Source organism: Streptopelia decaocto (genome assembly GCF_964273445.1).
Source record: "Streptopelia decaocto genome assembly, chromosome: 2".
Lineage (NCBI taxonomy): Eukaryota > Metazoa > Chordata > Aves > Columbiformes > Columbidae > Streptopelia > Streptopelia decaocto.
Genome location: NC_138655.1, coordinates 118,341,019 through 118,365,387, shown reverse-complemented (window position 1 = coordinate 118,365,387; position 24,369 = coordinate 118,341,019). Strand labels below are relative to the sequence as shown.

The following is a 24,369-nucleotide window of genomic DNA, read 5'->3' as shown; positions in this document are numbered from 1 at the left end:
ATGAACACCAATTTGTTGTCTTAGCTTGACAGTGTCATTGCCTAGTCTTTAAACAAAGTTTATGAAGTACTTCTTTCCCAGCACAAGTCTCACTTTCTGGATTAAACTATCTCGGTCTAGACAAGAAATGAAATTTCAGTCTCTTGTGAACAATTAATTCTGTCTTCTCACAGGGTGAGGTTGCAATTCACTTTAAATATGTCAAACTAAGTTTTGCTGTGTTTTCCAATGGAAGATGAAACAATACCAAGTAATTAATCTAGCCCAATCTCATTATGAAAAATGCACCGACTGAATTCCATTGCCATTTTTTGGGCTCTACTCTTCATCATTGCCACCTAATACCAAGTTTGAGATTTTTCTCCAGAACTATTGAATCAATAGTGTGATTTTTTTCCACAAAAGTTGAGGCATTTATGTGGGGTGAAAATAGATAGCAACCAAGGAATTTATTGCTCTTACTAAAGCATAGAGAACATTTTAGTTTTAGTAAGAGCCCCTCCCCCCCCCCCCTTTTTTTGTTTACTTTTCCCCAAAGAAGATTGAAAACCTATAATGACTCAAAAATAAAAATGGGAACATTTGATTTAAATTCTGAATAGTAACGCTAGGATCAGTAATTATTTTCTTCCATAAATAGGATTGGTATTTGCAATGAGGTGTATTTCATTTTATCAGCAACAAAGAACAGCTGAATTCTGCATTGAGAACACAGTTCCAGTAGAGTAATCCTTGATCATCAAGCTTGCACTCTCAAATGTATTCTCAAAATACCATGTGATCATAGCTGCCTTTTTAATCCAAAAGTGGATAAACTTTCTGACTAATTCAATATACTGCTGCTCAGCAAGTCTCAAGAATTTAAGTCCTCCAGCATTTTCCCCGTGGGAGATTAAATTCAAAGTAACTTAAGATCTCTCTTCTCACAGCACTAACAAAGTGGAATCATGCCTGTGTTTATATACCTAAGACTTTTTAAATGTGACTATTTATGATTAAAAACCATAAGGAACTATAAGCTTGGTGAAATATATCACGTGGGATCATCATGGATCAGAGAATGATTTGGATGATTAAGGATGTAAGTTTTGGTTACTAAAATCAAGAACTTTAACCCCTTTCAACTTAAATTTATCTGATGGAAACGTGATTTTGAATACTGCTGCAAATAGAAGTCTATTCAGAAATGGGGTTGTTAAGTTCTAGTAACTTGCTCCATGTTTGGGCATAGGTGCCATCTGCTGGTAGTTTAATAAGTTGCAGTTTTCATACTGGAAGATGAAAACTACTTCAAAAGTAGCTTTCTCATGAATGTAATAGATGTTATAAATCTATTCTCATCGAATATATTATGGCAGTATCAGGACTCAGCTGTATGATATCAGAGACCCTTCCTGTAGATTACAAGATCTACTGAGTTAGTTCCATGTCAATAATTGTCAGACCTGAGATACAACCAGGACTGAGCACACAATGCAGGAATCAAGCTTGAATTCTGGTAAGTAATGGGTAAAACTTTAACGATTAAAGGTGGAAATAATTATTTTCCTGAATGTAAGAAGAAGTCTATGGATTCGTGAGGAGAAAAAACCCAAATGTAATAATTAGATTTTGCATGGGGAAGGCAACTGGAGACCAAACAGTTTCATAAGAAAAGCATTTATGTAAATTGACTAAAAAGTTAGCTAATACAAAGCACTGAGAAATACTGATCATGTAGGACTTTTTTTTTAAGTATAAATTGGTTTTTAGTATTACCATGTTTGTCAAGTAACTTGGTGTACATCAGGTCATGTTTAAAGGCCATACCAAAATTAACAGACCTGTTGAGAAAGGTGGTTGACTCAAAGGACGCAATTTTGGTAATGGCAGATAATCCTACACAATTACTCTGAATTAGCAAGCCTACTGTCACTTGCTACCATGTGATAGCTTTGTGTATGCACAGAAGCATTGAACTCTTGCTGACATACCAAAGGCAGGGGAAACAGAAGCTGAAGTTTCTGAGTATCATTCAGTGCCTACAATAGCTTTGCTCAATGACAGCTAAGTATCTCTCTCCAAAAGTACAAATGCTCTACCTGTGAAGACCAATTCTACAATATTTTTAAACTTGGCAATTTTCATTTTAATCTGACCTGTAAGACTGTAACCACTGTGTTCCTCAAACACAAACTTACTCAGATTTTTTTGAAGTTGGAAGTGTTCAGGAAAATGGAGGGACAGCCAACCATAAATGCTTAGGAAAGGAATTTCTCTAAAGTAGTCCTGAATGATTTTCCTCTCATTTTTAATTAGACTGATAACTTAAAAGGAAAACAAAACACCACAACTTTTATATAGCACTTCTTTTATAAGAGTGTTAGTTACAAAAAAATAAAAAAATCTCTGAAGCAAGAATTGTTGGTAAAGATTGAATCAGGAACTAGTGTGAAAACTGCTGAGCAAATTTCAATACGGTCACATATTTGAATTTAATTTCTTCCATCTGTGTGGCATTTATTTTGGGAATAACCTTTTCAGTCATCCACTCCAAGTGATGCAAACCTATTAACATTGCATAAATGCTGAGTTTCTGGTACAGCACACCTGCTGGCCTTTTTTTTCTTATTAGATGCTTTCTTCTTTTTGCAGGACTCAGACTTGGTCTTGGTCATCTTCTGAAAGAAGTCTGGAGATACAGTTGACTCCACCATATTTAACAAAACCTGATAAAGCTGAGACATTTTTGGAGATAAACAAAACAGGTTTTCCACTGAAGGTGTTGATTTAAGCTCTTGATACAGTCTGTGCACAAGGGTCCCACTGTAAAGCCTGCTCAAGGAAGGAGAGAATCCTCATTTAGAATTGTACCTCAGCAGGACAGGTATAGAAACATGCTGCTTCGTGGAAAAAAACACGATCTTAATTACATACACAATCCAAAGACACCTAGTCTACTCTGTTTTTCCCATATTATTATCTTTTAAGAAGGGAGCTGGAATGTAGTAAAAATGGCAAAGGGTGTCTGATACAGAGAATAAAACAACATATGAACACATTACATGAGGGGCTTGTGTGGAAAGCAGATCTCTGAAACATCCTTACCGACTTATGTCTGGCTCAGAGAGGGGAGTGCCAAGTAGCTGGTTGAGGTACAATCCCATCTGAAGGCAGCACTGCCACTGGCAAAAACTGTGTGCAGCATCTAAATCAAAGCCTTGATTTTGCAAGTTCTTTTCCTTCCATTTTAAAAATTCATTATATGCAACTTTGTCATCTTCAGCACATAAAACTGTTGGATCTAGGTTATAAATAAAAAGCAACATGCAAATAAGTGTTCTGCTGTGAACAGCAGGAAAGCTGTCTGCAATGCATAGGTTTTCAAACCTCTATTTCTATTTTGGGAAGAATTAGTAACGTTTTCAAATGTCTCAAACTGAACTTTAAGCCATAAAAGTGAGTAAAAAGTAAAGTATGAATATCCATGAGCATCTGAAACTGTGAAATCAAGAATTCTATTTCTTAGGTAATTTGCCACACTGTCTGCAAGTGGATCAATTCCAGACAAGATTTCCGTCGCACTCCCATCCATTTGGGAAGCGGGTGGCAACCATGTCAGTTCAGTGTCTATAAACCAGAACTAAAGAAGCTATATAGCCCTGGCATGCGTAATCATTGACATCAAATGAAGGACTCCTACAAGAAATGCCATCATAACTCTAATAGGTATAAATATTACTAAAACAATTTCTGTGATAATTTAGTACTTTCAGATTCTCGCAAGGCACAGGCAGATAAAAAATGCTGGGTTGCACAGGCACCCTTTAAGTACACAGGATTTTAGAAAAACTCATGAGAAAAAAAAAAAAAATTAGAATACATCCATAGTTGTTATTCTCTTGATGCATAAGTATGCTAAGCTTATTTTATGGTAACTATTGTATCTAAACTAATGTTTTAGTCCAAAAGAAAGCATTTAGAAATTCAAATTAATGTTTTAGAAGATGGCAAAGTACTGCTTTGCCTATATAAAATGTTAAATTGATGGCTGGCACTGTGTCTCTGCTCTCTATCAATGCAAAGAATGTGACACCTCGGGATACAGAGTAAATCACTACTAATTCATTTGAATTTGGACAACTTGGCATAAATGAGGAAAAGTGAATTATGGTATAGATTTTCCTAGTAGCTGAACATCTAAAATTGTATTATTTGGAGACATACCTGGTTCATTTGTTATCCTGTGCAGTTCTCCAGATACTACCATTAGAAGTAAAGCCTTTAATTGATGCAACTTAACTTTCGGTTCTGAACAACGTATCCAGTAACATGTTACAGCAACAGGGAGTTGTAAGTGACTGGGGATGGATTCTAGGAAACTCATTTTCACTCCAAGAGTCTCCAGCAAAAGCATCTGACGATGTGACGTGGGAACCTGAAAATAAATTTAAAAATCAGAGTAGAAAAATAACAGTAAGATACTTTACTTGCTGTGAGCAATTTCCAAAAGGCAAATAAGCTTGTGTTTAAACTAGCTAGTACCTTCATGTTTTTGATTAAAAATTATTTAAGTTTCACAGATATTTTGAACAGGAAATATTTTAAATATACTACTTACGCTTTAAAAACCACTATTAAATGCTAGGTAGAAGGATAAAAGTCATTTTTTACAATTGCCAGAGGTTGGATTATAAGAGGTTTCAGAATCTTCTTCAAATCAGGTGACTTAATTTAAACTTCTATTTAAAGCTGACTCACTTGATAGATCTTGTAACCATAATGCATTAAAATTAACTTTGCTATGGTAAATATATAAATACATATATAAAAAGTCACTTTGTGCCTCTTAGAAGTTACCCTTGCTTTGTGAGATGTAATGGTGATGTCTGTTCTTGATATGTTGAAAACACCTGTAATCACAATGAAAACTTAAGCATGAAGCTTGCATTTTTCACCTGCGATGTATTAATTCCTAGCACATGTTCCATCTTTGTGCTATTTAACTTATAAAAAGTGGTGTTATAAACTCTGTCTGTAACTTCATGCATGCAGCAGAATCATAGCAGGCTGTTCAGTTGTAATCAGAGTGCTTTGTGAACCTCTATTACAATGGTTTTGCCTATTCTTAGGCAGACATGTCCACAGTAGAAGACAAACTGAAATCAGTTTTGCCTAGAGCACTTTAAATGCAGAATAACCTTTCTTCTTCTAACCTTCTGTGTTGAATTGGTAACTCCCATAGGTTTAGTAAAGAGAGTTGTTACAATAACAGAAATGCAAATTGATTAAACAAACCATATATATACCAAGGGCAAATTAAGGTGTCATTAATGCTTCTTAAAATCTCAAAGCATCATTTTTCAGACTCTTAAGTGTTTACATATTGCTCATTTCAAAGGCCTGTAACATTAAACCTGTGTAAAATAACCTGTATGTAGGCCTTTGGATCCATAGCTATCTGTAGCATTTAATGGTTATAGTAGTGACAGGCTTGGTTCTTACATGAAATAGCCACCAGCAAGTGATAAAAACACAGAGCACAGCCCCCATGTACCGATGTGTTAACAGTTGATCCGAAAGCAAGAATGGAGAGAGCATGTGGCTTAAATATGCGGTATTAAAAGACAAGAATTGTATTTTCAGATGTTTCAGAAATTACTACATACAAAACCTCAGTTATGCAACTTTGAGAATGGGAGATTACTTTCCATTCACAGCAACGGTTACAGTTTTAATCATTAGAATTTAAAGGATTGCTAATGGTGACTGGAACTAACCTAGTACAACTTTCCTTTGATTACAAGCTGCATTTTAGATGCTGTTCTGTCTGGCAAGCAGCAGGGGTCCACGCTAGCAGGACACATACTTGCGGCAGGTAGAATTGCTGGGCAGCTGCAAGATTCACACATAAAATAATGGTGATTTTTAGTAAAAAAAAACATGGGGCAGATTTTGTTTCAGAACAGTGCTCTGAAACATCCATAGCTTGACCAATACTAAATTAAGTATAGCAGTTTCAAATTACACTTTTCTAAATTTCATGAAACAGAGTTCTTTCCTAGAATTATAAAAGCATTAGTGTAATAGGATGAAAGAAGGCTTAGAATGGAAAAATTAGGCAATACTATATAAACACACAACCAACTCTTCATATCATTGGTCTTGGTACACTTGGGGGGGCGGGGCCAAAGATAAAGCAATGTCTGTAGCTTCTCCTGTATCACAGGCCAAGCTCTGAGCCCTGTAGGTAGCTCTGCATTAAACAGTTATTTACAGAAGTGGCTTAGTTCAGGTATCACATTTAGCGACTAGTTGGCAAACGTGAGGCCCAGCTATTTTGTGTCACTCGTTAAACACTGATCTGTTGTGACAACCATTTACCTCCATTAACTTGTCCAAAAGAAAATGATCATCACAAAAGTCTGTGGGTAGGCTTGCTGCTTGAACAAATGCTTTTTTAAGTGTCTTTTGGAGTCTGTCAAATTCACATACAACTGGCAGCTCGTTGGTCTGCTTACTTGGAGAAGCAGCTTCATTACTGGGCGACCCTTTCAGTAGCAGTCCATAGATAACTTGTCGAATGGGCAAAGCTGTGCTATGTGCACTAGGTCTCTGCATATTCTCCACCTGAACATGGAGGAAGGTACTTCTTAGTATCAGGGCATCGCTGATGAAGGGGGCCAGCTTACCTTTCGCCAAAGCATCGCGTACCCACTGTGGTAGGTCTGCTTTCCTGGCAGCCTCGCATTCATACTCCCCACTCTGAAAAAAGTCTTCCAGATTCACGTCAGAGGGAGCATAGTCCTCCATGGCGGTGCACAGAAGCGCCCTTATTTCTTCCCTCTGGTGTTTCCTAAGGTACTTCAGCACGCTGTCCACAGCCTCTGCCGGCTCGGCGAACTGCGCCAGCCAGCCCAGCAGCCCCCGGAGGCGGCCGTGCCTGCCGCCCTTGCCCGCCGCGCAGCCCCGCGGCAGGGGCGCCTTGCTGAAGAACGCCTCGAGGGCGGCCAGGTCCAGGTAGTCGTTGCCGTTCATGACGGCGAAGAGCGGGAGCAGCCTCCCGTCCAGGTGACCGAAGTGCCGGCAGAACTTGGCCGCGGAGAAGCAGCGGGCGGGCACGTAGCAGCCCTGCGGCCCGTCCCCCGCGCACACGCTCTGCCACTGGAAGTGGCTCAGCGGGCAGTAGCCGCCCGCCAGGTCGAAGACGCAGAAGTCGCTGTCGAGGGAGAGGACGGGGCAGCCCCAGCGGTTGGCCAGGCCGGCGATCTCCCGGTCGGCCTCGGCGAAGCACTGCACGAAGGGCACGCCCAGCCGGCGCAGCGCCTGCACGAAGGCCTCTCGGGCCAGCAGCGGCACCAGGCAGCCGCCCTCGCCGCGGGAGAGCCCGTGGGCCGCCCGCAGCCGCTCGGCGGCGCGGCTCCGCAGCGTGGGCAGCTTCCTGTCCTCGGCGCCGCGCCCGCCGTCCAGCACCACGAAGGGGGCGACGCGGCAGGCCCGCAGGCTACCGAAGAAGTCGCGCACGGCCGCCGCGAAGAGGTCGTAGTCGCCGCCGCGGCGGAAGTCGGCGGCGGAGGCGAAGCAGAGGCGGTGGTAGAGGCTGCTCCCGTCGATGACCAGCTTGGTGTCCCGCACCCGCAGCTCGGTGAAGAACGTCCCGCGCTCCTCCACGAAGCCCGTCAGCCCCTGGACGCCCATGGCGGCACCAGGCCGCCGGAAGTGACACTAGAGCGACAGGTGGAGCTCTCCAATCAAGGACTCTTCTCTTCCTCTTCCCGCCCACTGGCTCTCTGTCTCCTAGCGACGGGGCCGCAAACACGGGCCTGGCGGAGCGCTCGGGGCCGGCGGCTTCTCCGCGCGGCTCGGCTCGGGTCCCGAGGCCGGGCGAGGTAGGAGGTTGTGGCCGCTTCCTCTTTCGCCCCGGGCTGGCAGCGCCCTGCGTTAGGCTGTCCCAAGGGGAGCCGGGGGATCCTGTGCGACGGTGGTCCCCGGCGCTCCTCTCACCCTGGCGGCGCTGTGGGGCCGGGCGCTGGAGGGGTGAAGTCTGTGGGAGATCGCGTACCGCTAAGTGTGCCGGGCAGAGGGGCCCCGGGAGCACCGCCGTGCCCGGAGGGGTGAGGAAAGGGGCCCGGATGGTGCCAGGCTGCCCTCGCCTGTCTGTGTGAGGGTAGCTGGAGGATGAGGCAGGGACACTGCACACCTATGGGTGCCTCCAGGCACTTGGAGGGGGAATTTTGCATCTTACGTGGTCTATTAACGACGTAATAGCATCTCTGGGGTTATCCTAGAGGATCTCTGCTTCCTGAATGTGTGTCAGGTTGATATTAATTAGCCTCTTTGATAGCTGAGTACATTTGACCTTGTTTTACTGCCACCTGCAGGATCCTTTGCTACCGACACTACTCATAAAATCTTACGCGTTCTCTGGGAGCAGCAAAAAACTGATCCAACTGAGATGATGTTAATTTAGACTTGGCTAAGTTTATAAAGATGCTGCAGAAAATAACAGTGAAACTACTGTTCCCAGGAATACATTTCCCCCCGCCCAAAAATAAAGTTTAAAGGAGCATGCCAGTAAAGTAATTGGCAGGAAAAATGTCAAAGTAGTAAATACTGAGAATATTTGCAGTTTAAATATAAAAATTCTGGAAGGAGTAGGGGGCAGCAAACATTGATGTAGCACAGGGGTTCTTAAGGAATACAAAGAAAACCTGATAGAATAGGAAAATGGGAAAATGGCCTTGATTGGCAAAGATGGGTTTATCCTGGAGGCAGAAAATGTCAGAATATGTTAGCCATTGCTGAAGAAACCTGAAGGCTACATAAAGGAAATTAAAATCAGTATCTTTCTTACCTAAGCAAAAGAAGGCCAGGGGAAGAAGTGGAAGTGCTGTGTATTTAGCACACTTAGGTGCAACTATGAAACCCTAAACAATAACTTTGCTTTCGCTTACAACAAAAAAGAGGGAGGAGATTTAGATTCTAGCCAAGGAAGAAGGAAAAATAGAAGTGATCCAGACAATGTAATTGCATTAGTTTGGCATTAATAGCCTGTCAGGCTCTGGAATGGGGCGTGGAACGGGCGGAGAAAATTAAGAACATAGACTGTTTACCAGAATATTACCGGATAGAGTATACCGTGATTTTTGAGGAAAATTAGGCTGGAGAGTTGATTTCTTTGAGATACCTCTAGTTGTTCTGAGCTTTAATGAAGCAATTGATGTTCTGTTGTTCAGGAAATACCTGCTCAGTGTGAAAAGATGGACAATGGTAAAAAATACAAGGAATGTTGGGCTAAAGGTTTGAGTGAGGTAAGAGAGGTTGCCAGTTCATATACTTCTTGAAGAATCAGTCAGTCTTGTGGTTCAGTCAGTCTATTAACTCTTCCAGGGTATTTCTTTCAAATACAGTGGCTCAGCAATCCATCGTTTCTGTGCCATTAAATTGTGCCTGGGGCACAAGAATGGCAATCACTGGCCCCTACCTTATAACACTATTCAGCAGTAGATATCAGAGCATTTCACAAAGTTATATCATAGTTCTTATCATTGTTATATATAGAAGGAAATAAAAGTGTAGAGAGTAGCAGGTAGGAGGCAGGACTGGAAATAAAGCACAACAATTAGGCTACTTGATCTGAAGTGTGATATTGTGGTGTGTTTTCCTAGGGCCCAAATAAATATGAAAATGTGAAGGTGAGCAGTGTTGAGTGATTCTTCTCCAGAAAAAAGGAACAGATAGCTCAGCAGTTCTTGTAGTGTAGCTATTTCTAAAGGTCATGTATTTCAAAGCTATTCTATTTGGAATTTATGAAGGCATCCATAAAACAGCAACTTCCTAGGAGAATAGAACAGTAAATTAAAAATATGTAATGGCAATGTCATATTTTATGAAGTTCCTTTTCTTCACCTCCTCTCCCCCATACCTCAACATGATCCATTTATGCTTCTTCAGACAGAATCAGGAGTGCTTTTATTTAAAAAACATACAGGATTTGTATCATTAAGATAGCTTGTAGTAATTAAAATTTGGCTGTGTTTCATAATATAGTGACACTTCAATGTCAGGCTCTTTGGTACAATATGAGAGCAGCTCAGCAGATGAGTGTTAAAACACGGTGCACGCATGTGCACACACACACACACACACACAGTTGTCGTAAGATACAAATTTGTAATCTTTATTTAAACTCTGCATTTATTAGGAAGTGAAGACAGTGACTTGGAACCAGCAGTTATACAGCTTCGAAAATTAAGCAATTTGTCTTTTCCAAAACAAACGACAAAAAAAAAAAGCATTTTGATGTGCTCACATTGACATTAAAATGCGTGGTGAACCAATGCAGTGTAGGCATGCTGCACTGCAGCAGGCAGTGCTGATAGACGATAGTATCAGTTGCACTGATTGTAGGATCTTGCAATGTTTTTATTTGTTCCAAAGGATCCTCAAGCACAAATGGTGCAGGTAGCATTATATAAAGGCAAGGTAATGAAGGCTATATTGTTTTGTTATGTGCAGTGAAGCACCTACCCTTTATCATTTAGTATGAGGAAGCCTGAGTAAACAAAGCTATTCTAAATTCATGTTCAGTTATAGAAAACCATAGTTTGCCTTTACATTCTCTATGTTTGCAGAATTAGCACCTCAATTAGACAAGAATTTCAAGTCAGAGTTAAATTGTTAGAAAGGTGGGTCAAGAAAGAATTATTACAGTGAAGGAGAAATGAAGAAATTTTGGGAGAATTGGTTTTTATTGAAAGTCTTTTAGACTTGTGGGTAGCCACAAAGCTCTTAATTTGCAGAAGAGATCAGTAGTGAATCATACAGAAGCTGTGAGGTCAGCACTGAAACAGATGGTGAAATCTGGGGGGCAAATGAAAGAGCAGAGAAAACAGCTTTGTAGTTACTGGTGGGAGTGAACTCAAATTATGTGTGGAGATTATGCTTCAGTATATACAAAACTCATGACACCTGTATCCTGACATGCAGGTATTTTTAGTGTCAGGTACCGTGGTGGTAAAAAGACAGGTGATAAGGAAGAGTGCCTTATCTAGGGGAACTGTCAGGTGAAACACAGGTATAGCACTTGAACATTTAAAGAAATTAATGCGTGGAATTTCATTTCCCTCATGTTATCAGTTCAGTGAATTCATCTAAGGTTGTTTTAGAGGAAGGCTGACTATATCACATCTACATTTTCTGGAGTTTCTTTATCAAGTCTGCTGCCCACATGTAGCAACTAATGAATCCACTTAATTTGTGTTTTGCTGCAAGCTGAGCAATATAAGCACTGCCAGAGAATTAAATGAAGATTTTAATAAGAATAATACATTGACAAATAATATTTTTTCTATTTCAAGTTTTTCCTGTGAATATCCGCAGAAGAGAAAAAGGATTAGAAAGCTACATTCTAGAGAAATTTGTGTAGTTCCTGTTACACAGAGAAATGCTGAGATTTCAAGAAACTGCTAAGCATGCCACTGTTGCCAGATATAATTCTACTTGCTCAGATGCTATGATTGCAAGAAGATACGCTATTCAGAGGAAACTTGGCAATGGAAGCTTTGGAAGTGTTTATCTGGTTTCTGACAGAAAAGCAAAACATGGAGAAGAATTGTAAGTAAACACTTCACATACTTGAAATAAAAATGTTTGGAACATATTTCTTGCATTGTAGATGTTTTCTTTGTACTGTGTGTCTTATCTCGCAGTTTGGTGTTATGTTGCAACCTTAACTGTTTAACTGATTGAGGACATGAGAGAGGAGCAGACTTTACACTGACTCAGCATTTCACCTGAATCTGGGTTTGTTCAAAATAATTTATCCAACATGCCTATCTTACTATACTTTTATCTAAGTCCTTTTAATTTACTTGTGCAAGACAGAGTGGAGGTAGATAGAAAATCTCAGACCCTCATCTCCATAGTGATGTATACCTCTCAAGCTTTCTAACAAATAATAAAAACAGTAAAGATATATATAACTTACCTATTCCCCAGTGCCATACTTTGGACAAGTTGCTAATATATGTGCTGTGGAAAAGACCCTTGTATTTACTCAGAACCGAGGTCAATTTTATCATTGTCCTGACAAGAGGCAGGGCTAAGGTGTATGCCAGGTTTCACAAATTTGCTCCTCTTGTTTGTAACAAAATTGTTTGTTAAAGGCTTAAAGCTTTATAATTTCTAAGCTTTCATTGCATAATTATGTCAATATATATGTGTGTATATTTGTATAGTTTATTTTTGAGGTCTTTGTATTTTATAGATAAACTCAATTCTTGAAGTTCTTTCTACTTACTAAGTAGCACGCCATGCTTACTTTCCATGCCATGCTTATCCATCTTCATGAACACTATGTTTTTATTTTTAAAAAATGTGGAAACAGAGAATCCTTAGTTGAATCAGGTCCAGCTACTGCAGTGTCTAGCTCTATAATGCTTCATTCAGTTACACATGCCCATTAAAGCATGGAACATTTAAAGGGAGCATGAAAATGTTAGAACTTCTGAATGTATTGAATATATCTTAATGGACTTTCCTCCTAATTTCTGATGATTTCTTATTTATTTACTGTAAGTAGGTTTTTTGATAACACTTAGTTGAGTGCTTTCAGGAATCAATTCTGTGTCATTGTAAGGACTCAGATTGTTGGAGGAGTCTCAAAAGAAACTGTACTTTATTGATGTCCTATTTTTTCTAATTGAATTTTTTAAATGAAACCTGAGAAGGAATAGATACAGAAATTGCAGTAAACACCTTTCCGTTTGCTGCATATCTGACACCGCCTTGTAAGTTGCCAGCAAATCTTGACTTTTTTTATCTTATTTTTTTTTAACTGTTGAATTTGGACAGGTCTCATCAACTTGGTTGATAAACCCTTCAGGATTCTGAAGCTGCAAAGGCAGAAGAACATTTTCAGAGTGTTGACATTGCTGTGTGTTAGTTTGAAGTTGGGAACCTGGGTAATGCATCACTGGCTGGACTTCCTGTTGTGTAGAATTATGTTTGTCTGTTGGTTTGATTTTTACATCAAGTGAAATTTAAATGTGTATATTTTTGGTTTTATCTGATTGTGAGGCTTTTTGTTTAAAGTCTGAACCATCTGGTCAATGTGTTCTTCAGCCAGAAATACATTTTGCCTTTAAATATGGGGGTCTATTGGTCCTTATTGATGGACACATTAATGAGCACTTATATGATAAAAGAGCTTTTTCTGGTTCACTTGTGCCTCACTTTTGCTCTTTATGACAATGCATTCTTGGCAATATTGCTTTAATAAATGTGCAGCCAAGACATAATTCTTTTGCTTGTTTTCCTTCTACATAAATTTACAGCTTCTCAGATCCTTGGATTAGGGTTAGAGGCTACTAAGCCCTTAGTTTTTTCTAGCTGGCTTATAAGACTCTCGGATTTCTCTCAGACTTGTCTATGGTTTTCTGCAAATGTGTTCTTTAATGAAAACTTTCATCAAAAACAAGAGAAACTATTTTTCATTTTCTGTTGGAAAAAATTATCATGCAAATAGGGCGACAGGAGCTCCCTGTGCTTATACAACTCTTCAGAATTCAGCTATTACTGAACTCAGAATATTAACACTATGGTGAAATATGACTCTTCACACATTTGCTGCTATAGCACAAGCTGCCAAAACTCAAAACCAAATAATATGTGCTTTGCATTTAAGTGGTTGGTATATCTATTTTTTTCCTTAAGAATTTTTCTTTGAGAACTTTAATTCAGAGTGCTGAGTGTGGCTTCTGCCATCCTCAGGATAGAGGCTGAATATCAAATGGCTTTTTTGTTGTTGTGGTTGTTGTTTGTTTTATCAGTCTCTTTTTGTGACTACAACAATATTTAACAAGCCAAAATGCTGGTGTAATACAGTAGTTCATCCTTTCAGCACTAGGTGGTACTTGCGTATCATAGTTATTCTTCATTCCTTCTGAGCCTCAAATGCAGATTGAAGAGGAGATTCCCCAGCTTTCTATCATTTATATGTTAATATCTTACAAAAATACTGGTCTGGATGAACATGAAAGCTCAGGTAGCATAATGAGAAAGAGTGTAGATACATTATTTTATTTAAAAATACTTTTTTCTTTAGGTGGTAAAATATACCAGAAGTCACATTCTCAACACTACTTTCAAATCAGAAAATAATCTCTTATGGAACTGTACTGGTTACTGTTTTTGTCATACGTCCCATTGGGAAGTAAATATTTGCTTTTGAATGAACAATTAGGTGGTTATTTTTCTTAATCTTCAAAAAGAATACTTTTAATACAGCTCTGAAAGCACTTTGGCAGAAAAAAAAAAAGGAATTGAGATATTTAGGTTGCAAATGACCTCAGCAGAATTAGAAGTCTGTTTTTATTGTTTCATATGTGATCTAGAACATGCTGAGACAAACGTTATATACAGCATGAACTCAGCCACTGATGGTTTCCTGAGTGTTGGTATAGTCTAAAGCACTGTGAAAGAGCATAGGAATAAATCGTAAGAATACGAATTCCCAAGAAGGGTGACATCTTGGATATTGGTACAGAAGCCATCCGGGGATTTCTTTTTCCGTTTTCCATTAGTGTAATGTCCACAGAATGAGTTAATGCAGAGACTAGCAATAGTTATGTAATTTCATGTATGCTCAGCAAAGCTTTTGCATTCTTTTAGAAATAGTTTTTGGGCATACTTCATTACCCTTCAAGGATCTTCGCTGTTGACAGCCAAGTGTTATGCACAGAGTTGCTTCAGCTGGGAGGCGGAGTTGAGTATTTGGGGTATGCCTCAACTTAAGAGATTTATTTCCTCTTAAAACTCTCCACACAGAGCTGCTCAGGCCAGCAGTGCCTCCCTCTCTTAGAAGTACATGCCAGCTTCATGCTGACCTCCAGTTCTGTGTATGGATGGAATCAGGATGACTGACTTTCTGAAAGCACACTAGATCAGAGACATCCACTGTCATATGGCTGAGTTTCATACTCTGTAAATAATAAGGTTATGAAGTAGTACTAGTGTAGTAGCATATGTAGGTTTCTGACTGTAAGTCCCTCTTAAGTGTTATATGACACATTCCTTATCTGTTGCTTTAACTTCCTAATTTTTATTTTTTGTAAATTATATTTTCTGGCAATCATATATGTTCACAGTCCTTTGTGACTTCTGTAATTTTGCCTTCTTTTTTATTAGATGACTCTGAAAGCTTTTTTCATTTTAATTTTGCACTCCACCCTGTCTCAACTGGAAAATTACGTGCTGCTATAAACAGCTGTCAGTTAGAGGCATAGCTAAACACCTGAATGTCTGAGCCAGGAAAATCCCTAGTCATACAACATCTTCTTGTGGCAATGAACTCTGTTTTCCTTTAGAAAATAATAGTTGCAAGTCATTGTATGTTCTTAAATATGCTTTCATAGGTTCTGCTCACATTTGAGTTTACTAAGCAATAGCTTCTCTGCTTGTATTGCTTGTGTTTTATGCTTTTCCAAGGTGTATTATCCACAGTGGAAAGGGAGAAAGCCAAACCAGTGATTAGTATTCTGGAGTGAGATGGTACCGCCATGAGGGTATTTCAGACTGGCTAATAGACTTAAGGATCGTGCTTACATTATTCTCAGATACCTGCTTTGTGCAGATGTGATGAGTAACTTTTCCAAGTTTGATAATAATTTCCTAAAAGGAAAGGTGCAAGTTCTTGATTTGAGATAGGAAGCTATGCCATCTGCTATACCTCTTCTAGAAGGTATAGAAGGTATCATCCTGTTGGATGATTCTTACCGAGTATGACGGAGGGTTAAACATCTCACAGACAGAAGTTCCTGCAACTTACATGAAAAGAGGCAGCAGAGTAGAGAACAAAATTAATGCTCTCATAAAGAGAAAGACCAGAATCTGGGAGACTTGGCGCTATGAAAGAAGTTTCTCATGTACTAGGCAATCCACATAGGAGAGATATCATCAGTTTCTTCCAGTTTTGGAAGAAACTATGGTCAGAATTTATATCATCTTAGACTCTAAAGTTAGTTAAACACAAGAGACATGTTTGTACAAAAGCAAGCTTTTTAGTTCCAGTTTACACAGAATGGTTTGGTTTGTGTATTATTTGATGTTTTCTCTGTCAGGTATTTGCAAATCTTGTTTTGAGCTGGGTACTATACATTCACTAAAACTGAGATTGGATTGCTTAGTGTTGACACTGTCTTTCCATTCTAGTGGTCTCTAAAATGAGCTTTGGCAAATCTTTAATTTAAATTGCAAACTGATTTAGCTAATATGGAACTGGAGTCCAAATAAGGATAGGATTGCTCCTGCAAATATTTGCTGTGTTTTTTAATCTTTTCCTGGCTTTGATTTGAATTTAGACATGATAGATGGGGATGCACATCCCTAGTTGCCCATTAGTGGTTTCACAAATTTTAGAGGCTTTAAGAAGAAAAAACAGTAGCTTTAATTTGGGTAAAAACTACTTCTTATGAGTTTTTGTTCATTTCCCCTTTATCTTTTGTGAAGTTGTACCAATAATGAAGTTGGACCTAAATGTCATTTTTTTTTCTTTACATTTGTATAATTCAATGTCACTAGCAAAGAATAAACAGTGCGACTCAGTCGCTTTTCTAGACCCATGACTGTCCACTATGCAATACTGTCTATTAAGAATGGCTCTTAGCATGCATTTAGCACCTTTACCATTCTGGGATCTGAAAGCACTTTTCAGAGCTATGAAGTATTTTTATCCAGTTTGTGAATGGGCAATAAACAGAGAGGTTAAACAGTTCGCCTGTGTTCATGTAGCAAGTCTGTGGAAAATAACTGGGCCAGTAATTGAGAAATCATTCCTTGATATCTGAATCTTGCTAAATAGTAACAGACCTTTTAGTTATGCTGTAGATGCGCAGTCCTCATCTACAGCCTAATACCGTGAGGGGCAGTTCTATAGTTTGAAAACAAGCTGTTCTGCGTGTGTGAGGAAAGAAGCCTGGTTTGTAGACTTGCATCTTCTGTTCCCTGAACTTACCACAAGGTGCCCTACTTCTTCAGTACACGTTGTGACAGCATTCCTTTTTCTGGAATGTCCCCTGTTTTTTTCTACTTCCCCTATTCATAGCTCCAACTTCTCTCTCCCTTCTTGTATCCCTCCAATATTTGTATTTTCCTTCTGTATTCCCTAATTAGTGGTTGAAAGAGAGACAAGTCAAGCCATGGTGGTCCCTGAGCATGTGCACAGGTGAGATGATCAGTACATATACACTGGCCATGTGGCAGCTCAAACAATGTGTAATTTTTGAGATCCAGAGGCCACTACGATTCTTGCACTTTCTACTTAGATAATTCAATAGGGTCATCTTAAGATCTGTGAAATTGCTGCTCTTCTGACAGATTTGGTTGAAACTGGGTGGTAGCTCCTGAAGCTGAGTAGTGATTGCTAGACAGGCAATTTTTTCCTGGGTAGACAAGGCTACTAAACCTTGGACAACTGGAAAAAATTGGAAATGCTGGTGGGACAATGAATTCTGCAACCTTCCAGTGTAGTTAATATTTAATATCTACCTTCAGTTCTTTGCTAACATGTAATATGTAGATGCTTTGAAGCTTATTAGATCTTATTTGATAGGAAATTCAAGTCACACCTATACGTGAATACAATGCCAATTTTGTTGGCAAAGTTACAAATGAAACTTACTTAGCAGCTCTGTAGTTATCAAGCCAGTACTGTCTTATAAAACTCTACCATCTCAATGGTCTGTTAAAATACTATCTCTTCTGACAAAGAGAAGGAAGGCATTTCAATATTGTGCCTAGGAAACATTGTATGAATTTTGTAAATTAAGTGTCAGTGGAGCTTGCAATTTACTGGTAAATTCAGAGAAGACTTAATTTAATTTAAAAGTTGCCTTCAAAATGCATGGCATCTGCAGGGTTTTGGTTTGGTTTGGTTTATTTTTTTGTTTGTTTTTCCCCAGATTCTTGACTTGCATATGATTTTGCAAAAATCTGTCTCAATTTTTGAAGACTTTGCTTTTGTTTCTTGACATCATGGACCTAGACCTACCCAAAATAATTAGGTACCTTGGTTTGTATAAAGAAAGTAGCAGGATTATACCAGCAATTTTACAGCAAACAGTAATATTCCTGCAGTCACTTCTATCCCAGTCCCCCCGAGTAGTTTATCAGTTAATTATAAAAGGTAATTACGGTTAAAGACAAAGTCTTTTGTATCAGAGATTTCATTCAGCAGTAGTCTTGAAGGGCAGTGCTATCACTTATAGATAATGAATGTCCTAATCAATTGTGCCAAGTGAAGTTCTGAGTTAAGTTTCACTAATTCATAACCATGAATGGGCAAGCAGCTGCAGTACGCAGTAGGCAATAGGGGCTTCTAGTTCATAAATATTCACAAGGTATTTATATATCCCTGCGGTGGAAAGCACACGCTGCGAAGTGCCGAACTCCCTGGACTGCTCCTGTATGGGGTAATTGTGGGGTGTCAGCTCAACTTCTGCGTCTGACTTGCATTATACCATTAATCCAGACTCATGCTATGATTCCTTGGAAACTGTGGACTTAGCTGAATAATTTAGCACATGGCTTTCAATTATTTATGGCTTCTTATAACAAATGAAATAAAATCTAAAGGTGGAAGAGTTTTGTAATTTAGGGATATCCAAGTGACAATCAGCAGATTGCTGTGTCGTCAAATCCCTGTTTGCTGCCTGTTTGCTTCCCTGAAGGTATTCCAAGGGAATGGTTGTTTGATGCTGAATTGATTAAAACAGTAACAAATTACTCCCTGCCAGTTGTTGTGTGCATATTCATCTAGTAGTGCTCTTTGCCCTTTTTGTTCTCCCTTATTTAATAATAAAAATTAGAAATTAAAACTAGAATCTGTTGGGTCATTTTAGTTTTGTGAACGGATATTTGTGATCTCCTTGGAAACTGAACAAAGGTGTGGTTCCTGTAGGACCTTCCTGATCACTGCTTATTTTTAAATAAACTTTTCTTAGTGAACTATCTTTTGCTTGGTTCAGTCAAGTGTGCCTCTTCTTCTTTGTGTAAGGCTCAGTCTACCACATATCAGCTGAGCTGGCATCAGTACTAAGGTGCAGAGTTGTTCTTGGCCTCCTATAAGAGACAAGAACGTTGACAGAGAGATCTTGCTGATTTAGCTAGAGCAGTTTGAGAAGTTTGCCTTCAGGAGCTTTCCACTTGTGTGGCTGAGCAGGACTTTCATCCTGAGGGTGGTGAAACACTGGAATGGGTTGCCCAGAGAGGTGGTAGATGCCCCATTCCAGGAGACATTCAAGGCCAGGCTGGACGGGGCTCTGAGCAACCTGATGTAGTTGAAAATGTCCTTGTTCATTGCAGGGGGGTTGGACTAGATGACCTTTGAAGGTCCCTTCCAACCCAAACTATTCTATGACATTCTGTGAACAATGCTACAGGAGACAAGACCGAGCTAAGTGTCAAAGTCTTTGCTGAAACCTCTGTAACAGGGACTGATGCCCTTGTGCCTTCATTTAAGAGTACACCGGCCAATGGAGGTTTGACAGAGTGAAACTGGGTATGTTTGGTTTCAATTTTGGTAAGCAGTTGCAGCTATGGCCACAACTGTTTCAGATAATTTCTAGCACAGACCAGTATTGGTCCAGAGGCCAGGTTGGCAGCACTGGAGTCATTCAAAGCAGTTCTCACTGGAGACTGTGTGGGAAGGTGCATCAATCCCTACCTCCAGCCTCTGGTCGGTGCCCAGTTTTTCCTGTGGCTCAGCATGGCACTGGAGGGCTACTCCTGGCCTTTGGGACATGGAGTTAAGGACCTGCAGACCTCCCTTGGCAGTGGCAATGTGACAGTGCCAAAGTACAGTGCAGGTACTACCTGCAGGAGCTATCGTCAAAACCCACTACAGCTCTGCGTTCCTCTCTCCAGTAAAGCTTTGCTTTTACACAGCTACCCCAAAGCTATGAAAATGCACACACATGCATCTTTGCAGAGGGATACTCCGCTAAAGTCAGTAGAACAGCAGAACTGATTGTTACAACACACAGGAATCCAATAAATGGACAATCTCACAGTGGAACTATTTAGAGCTCAGTGGAAGGAGTTTGGAAAGTCCCTGTACTGGGTAAGTCTCCAGTGGGGGCTGCAGGACAGCTTGACACCGGAGCACAGATGTGAGATTTTATCCTGCTCATACTGGTGACAGGTTCGGCAGTTTAAAGCTACAGCTATGCTGTAGACCTTCGCACAAACAATTCCTGAGTTAAAGTTCCTAGTTCCCTCATTTTCAAAAAATATAAAACCGATATTCTGTGGGTTCTTGGAGATCAAAGGGTGAGTATTCAGAACATCTCAGGACCTTTCATTCTGCTGGTGTAACATAGATGCCTGTGAAAATCCTCGGTAGCCATGTCTGATACAACTTTTACATCTGCTTTTACACCTCTCCTTTTAGTATACCTTTCTGTGACTAAGTAACCTACTTCTTCATTTTCAGTGGGATTTGTTGATTTGACTGGAGTGTATTCTAACTTCTAATTATTTAATGTACGTGAGTGGGGAGGCAGAATTCCTTAAAGAAAATATTGCTTGGGTTTACTCTAAATCTCATCCCCCCACAGAGCTGAGCTCTTGGGAGCTCAGTGCTGCAGCATCTGCTACATTGGGATCTTACATGCACAGAGTGAGTGATGCTCATGGATAAGTTAATTGTTTTTTCACAACGTTTACAAGCAGTGCTTTCAACATGGAGCAGAGAATTGTGCTTAAGGCATTGTTGGTAAATGACTGCCATGCACCTCAAAGAATCAGAGGCAGAATTTAATGATTTTGTGATTAAGCAAATGCCTTGAGATCACTTCTGTCTCATTCATTTTGTTGAAACTGATGTTTAGCATTTATGCATTTGCAAGCTAGCAGTACTAAGAAAATGGAGAGGTACAGCATTATTACTTTAGATCAAACTGTGACTACCTGCCTCAAAGATATAGTGTGTTTTTGCAATATTTGAATATGCCTGTCTATTGTATTTTGTTGCAGTTTACCCTTGTTGGCAAGGTGTTTTAAGTCTGCATCAAGGATACCATAGTTTTTTTCCATGCAGTGCAAGACTTCTGGTTGCATTCAGTACATTTTAATTAGAATACTGCTGCAGTGAGTGGAATGAATTCTGGACTTTCTGATTTGCTGGACAGTCAGTGTATTTTTCCTTCTCTCTCTCTTTTTACTTTTTTTTTTTTTTTTCAATTGTGCTTACACAATGCATTAGTAAATGTAATTCCTAGTTCACTGTTTCTCTTACATGCATGGTGTGCCCTTCATGTGTTCTAAAATAACTTCTCAGTGTTGCTGGGTAGTTGCTGTATTTTTGAATTGCACATGTTTCACTGATTTCTAAGAGCACAGTATCATACTCAGGAGGGCTAGAAAGTATTATAATATTTAATAGATGTTATACTCAATTAATTTCCTCAGTATTGCTTGATACCCTTTGCCTTTGATTGCAGACTATTTAGTAATATGCTTTTGTAAAGCCATAAACTATCCTTTAATCTATTTCTCCCCCTGCCTCTACCCCTTTTTTTTGGTACCATAGATAATTCAATACATATCAGAAGCAAACACTGAAGGAGATGCCTGCTGGAAAGAGACATGTGGGAAGAGTGAGTTTTCTCATTAAAGTTGCAGCAATTAGTATTTAAATTACTTTTGGGAATTAGTTCCCCTGGAGGGACAATACTATTGACATAAATATCCTTGCGATGTTGATAGGAACATAATTTTGCTTACAAATATATTTGCGTTCGGGAAAGAACAAATTAAATTCTACATGAGGAAATATTTTAGTTGAATTTCTATGGAATACATTCTTATAGCGATTATTAGTGTGTCTGGTTTCCCCTCACAACTTCATGTTCTACAAAATTGTATTGTTTTCTGTAAATGGATTCATATAGATCAGGTGATACGAAGAAGGTCTTTCTTCAAAATTTCTAATTGAAATTGATCTCAAAATTTAAACTCATTCCTATACAAGTGCAATTCTTTTTGGCAGATGCTGTAACCTGAGGCTGCAAGTTGAAAAAGTTTAACATGGCAATTGTAAGATGATTAATCATATTATAATGCTTGAAAACAAAATGCCGCATCCAAGCTTCAATTCTCTAATGGTATCTCCTTTTTCTGAAAGGGAACATTAATTAGCAGAGAGCAGTTAACAGTGAAATGTATCAAGTATGCGTAATGAAATCGCAATGGAGAAATGCCTGGTTTAGATGATTTGCTGTTTGATGGAATTAAGTCTTCAAAGATCACAGAATAAACAAATTATTTAGTCCTTGTCAGATTTCTCTCTCAAATTCCATTTAGGTTAGTGGCAGCATGACATTTAATTACATTCTTAAACAAGACTAAGCTGTAGAAAAAAGTATAAATGAACAGTAGATGGTGATAATGCAACACATAAAGTATAGCTAAGAAAAAGGTACATTCACAGGTATTTAGTCTGTACTCTATACTAATTTCTGATAGTTTTCCTGTGTAAACACAAATTTCTTCAGTCCAATCAGAGTCTATTAGTATTTGATTTAGAGCTGAAATATATTAATAGACTATACATGTAATTACATTTTATTTTTTTATTTCAGTCAAGGAAAAACATTAGGTTTCAAAAATGTGGCTTTAGAGGAAAAATTCTTCCTTTATTAATCAATGTCCTTTTTTTTTTTTTTTTGTACTTTTAATCAGCGTAGATGGCACCCAAAAATGTCACAAAGAATTATTCAAAATAAATACATTTGAATATCTAAATAAATGTTAATGTCTGCTTTTGTGAAGTAGTAATATGGCTTGCTCCGTTCTGTGGAGGATTACACAAGTACTCTGCTTTGCTTTATAATTATTGATTTTTTTCCAACGTTGGCACATATGGTTCACCCAAATTAATTTGAAGTATGCCCCTTTGTATATATGAGATTTTGCTCAGTGCAGAAGAAAATGATAAAAGCTTGAAGCTAATTTATTTCAACAGTGTTCACTTTCATGATCTTGTCCAGAAAACATATTCTCATTTCTTTGGGATACTAATTAGGAACTATTAATTTTCAAATAACCATAAACTCTTTACGTCATGAGCTGAACTGTTCAGTGTTAGTGAACATGTTAGAGAATTTGAAAATTAGACATCTCTGAAAATGCTTATAAGTGCTATAATTGTGACTTGCTGATGGAAATGAAATGTGAATCATCCGTTTCACTTGTAAATTTACGAAATCTCATCACCACTCAAAGATATTTAAGCACTGTTAAATTCTTTAAAGTGCTTATTCAGAAAGTGAAATTATATTTAATCCACCTATAGATATTCTAGTGCTCAAATAGTGATTGAATTCTTGGTGTTTAACTCAGGGATTAGTTCTTGATGTTTATGAATGTTCGTGAACAGCATGAATAGGCTATTTTGAAGGACAGTAAAAACCAATCATTGATTGTTATGGCTTTACCAATAAGTCAATAGTATTCATGGGATTGACAAAAGAAGCCCAGCATTTGAGTTAAGGAATTGTGCAGCAATTCTTAGGTTTGAAATGGATTTATGGCTTGAGTAGTAAATTAGTAACAGCCATGGGAATGATAAAAGGAGCCCACAATTTGATTTAAGAAGTCGTGTAGTAATCCTTAGGTTTGAAATGCTTTGGCTAATAAGTTTGGCTAATGAGTAAATAAATGTATATATATATAAGTAGGAATAGCAAACAGCACTCATCATTTGTTTTTCATTGGAAGTGTGTAACTTTGATTTTCCCACAGAAATCAAGTGCTCTTAATTTACTGTGAGTGGTTTTTTCATTGACTAAAACTAAGTACTTGTTCTAGGTAGGACTGATTTGTATATGCTGACTTGTTTTCATTTCATGGTCTCACCAGCTCCTTCTTTCTGTAACAGCTATATGAATGTCTTTAAATTATCTGAGCATGCAGATCATGGTGCTCCAAATATAATGGATAAAATGTAAAGAATAATTATTTGAATTTTTGATACTAAGCTGTAAACTGCAGGAAAGCTGGGCACTGACACTAGGCAGAGAAATCTGGTTAAGATTATTAGTAACAGGATAGCTGTATGTAGACAGATAAGGACAAGGTGAAAATTACAATAGAACTAGAGGAAGAACCTAGGTGAGGGAAGTAGATTCCAGGCAACAGGGTGTCATATAAAATCAATAAAGTATCTTAATTGCAAATAAAACCAGATGTGCAAATGTGCAAACATGAGAGGTCTGAAAGGAAACATAAGGGAACTGTAATGCTTGACAGAGCAAGTAACTTTACATGAGGATGCTTTGTGTACACAGTAGAAAGTCAATTCAAAGGGAATCTGTAATATCCAGATGTAAA

General features: G+C 38.8%; 2 protein-coding genes across 5 annotated transcripts in view; one reads left to right on the top strand and one right to left on the bottom strand.

Moving 5' to 3' along the window:
• Positions 1 to 1,430: 1,430 nt before the first annotated feature.
• Positions 1,431 to 7,750, bottom strand: ASTE1 (asteroid homolog 1). Its single transcript, XM_082044410.1, has 4 exons — positions 6,364 to 7,750; positions 4,207 to 4,417; positions 3,088 to 3,283; positions 1,431 to 2,814 (listed from the first exon to the last, which is right to left on the bottom strand). Exons 1-4 carry the CDS (start codon positions 7,675 to 7,677, stop codon positions 2,520 to 2,522), a joined length of 2,016 nt encoding a protein of 671 aa, XP_081900536.1. The 5' UTR covers positions 7,678 to 7,750; the 3' UTR covers positions 1,431 to 2,519.
• A 42-nt stretch (positions 7,751 to 7,792) lies between these two features.
• The window catches only part of NEK11 (NIMA related kinase 11), a 91,225-nt gene continuing 74,648 nt past the window's right edge, over positions 7,793 to 24,369 (top strand). For 2 of the 4 annotated variants that reach the window (XM_082044413.1, XM_082044411.1), the window contains exons 1-2: positions 7,793 to 7,868; positions 11,340 to 11,595. In XM_082044413.1, coding sequence (XP_081900539.1) covers positions 11,426 to 11,595 — 170 coding nt within the window. In that variant the 5' untranslated portion in view covers positions 7,793 to 7,868; positions 11,340 to 11,425. Of the gene's footprint in view, positions 7,869 to 11,045; positions 11,596 to 21,568; positions 21,636 to 24,369 lie in introns of those variants that run through there. The other 2 variants (XM_082044414.1, XM_082044412.1) reach the window with 2 other exon arrangements.

Coding starts and splice junctions, on each gene's coding strand:
- ASTE1 (XM_082044410.1), bottom strand. CDS start 7,677: ATGGGCGTCCAGGGGCTGACGGGCTTCGTGGAGGAGCGCGGGACGTTC. Junction 4,418..6,363: donor TTTTGGACAAGTTAATGGAG/GTAAATGGTTGT, acceptor ATTTATTTTCAG/GTTCCCACGTCACATCGTCA. Junction 2,815..3,087: donor TCTGAGCCAGACATAAGTCG/GTAAGGATGTTT, acceptor TTCCTTGAGCAG/GCTTTACAGTGGGACCCTTG.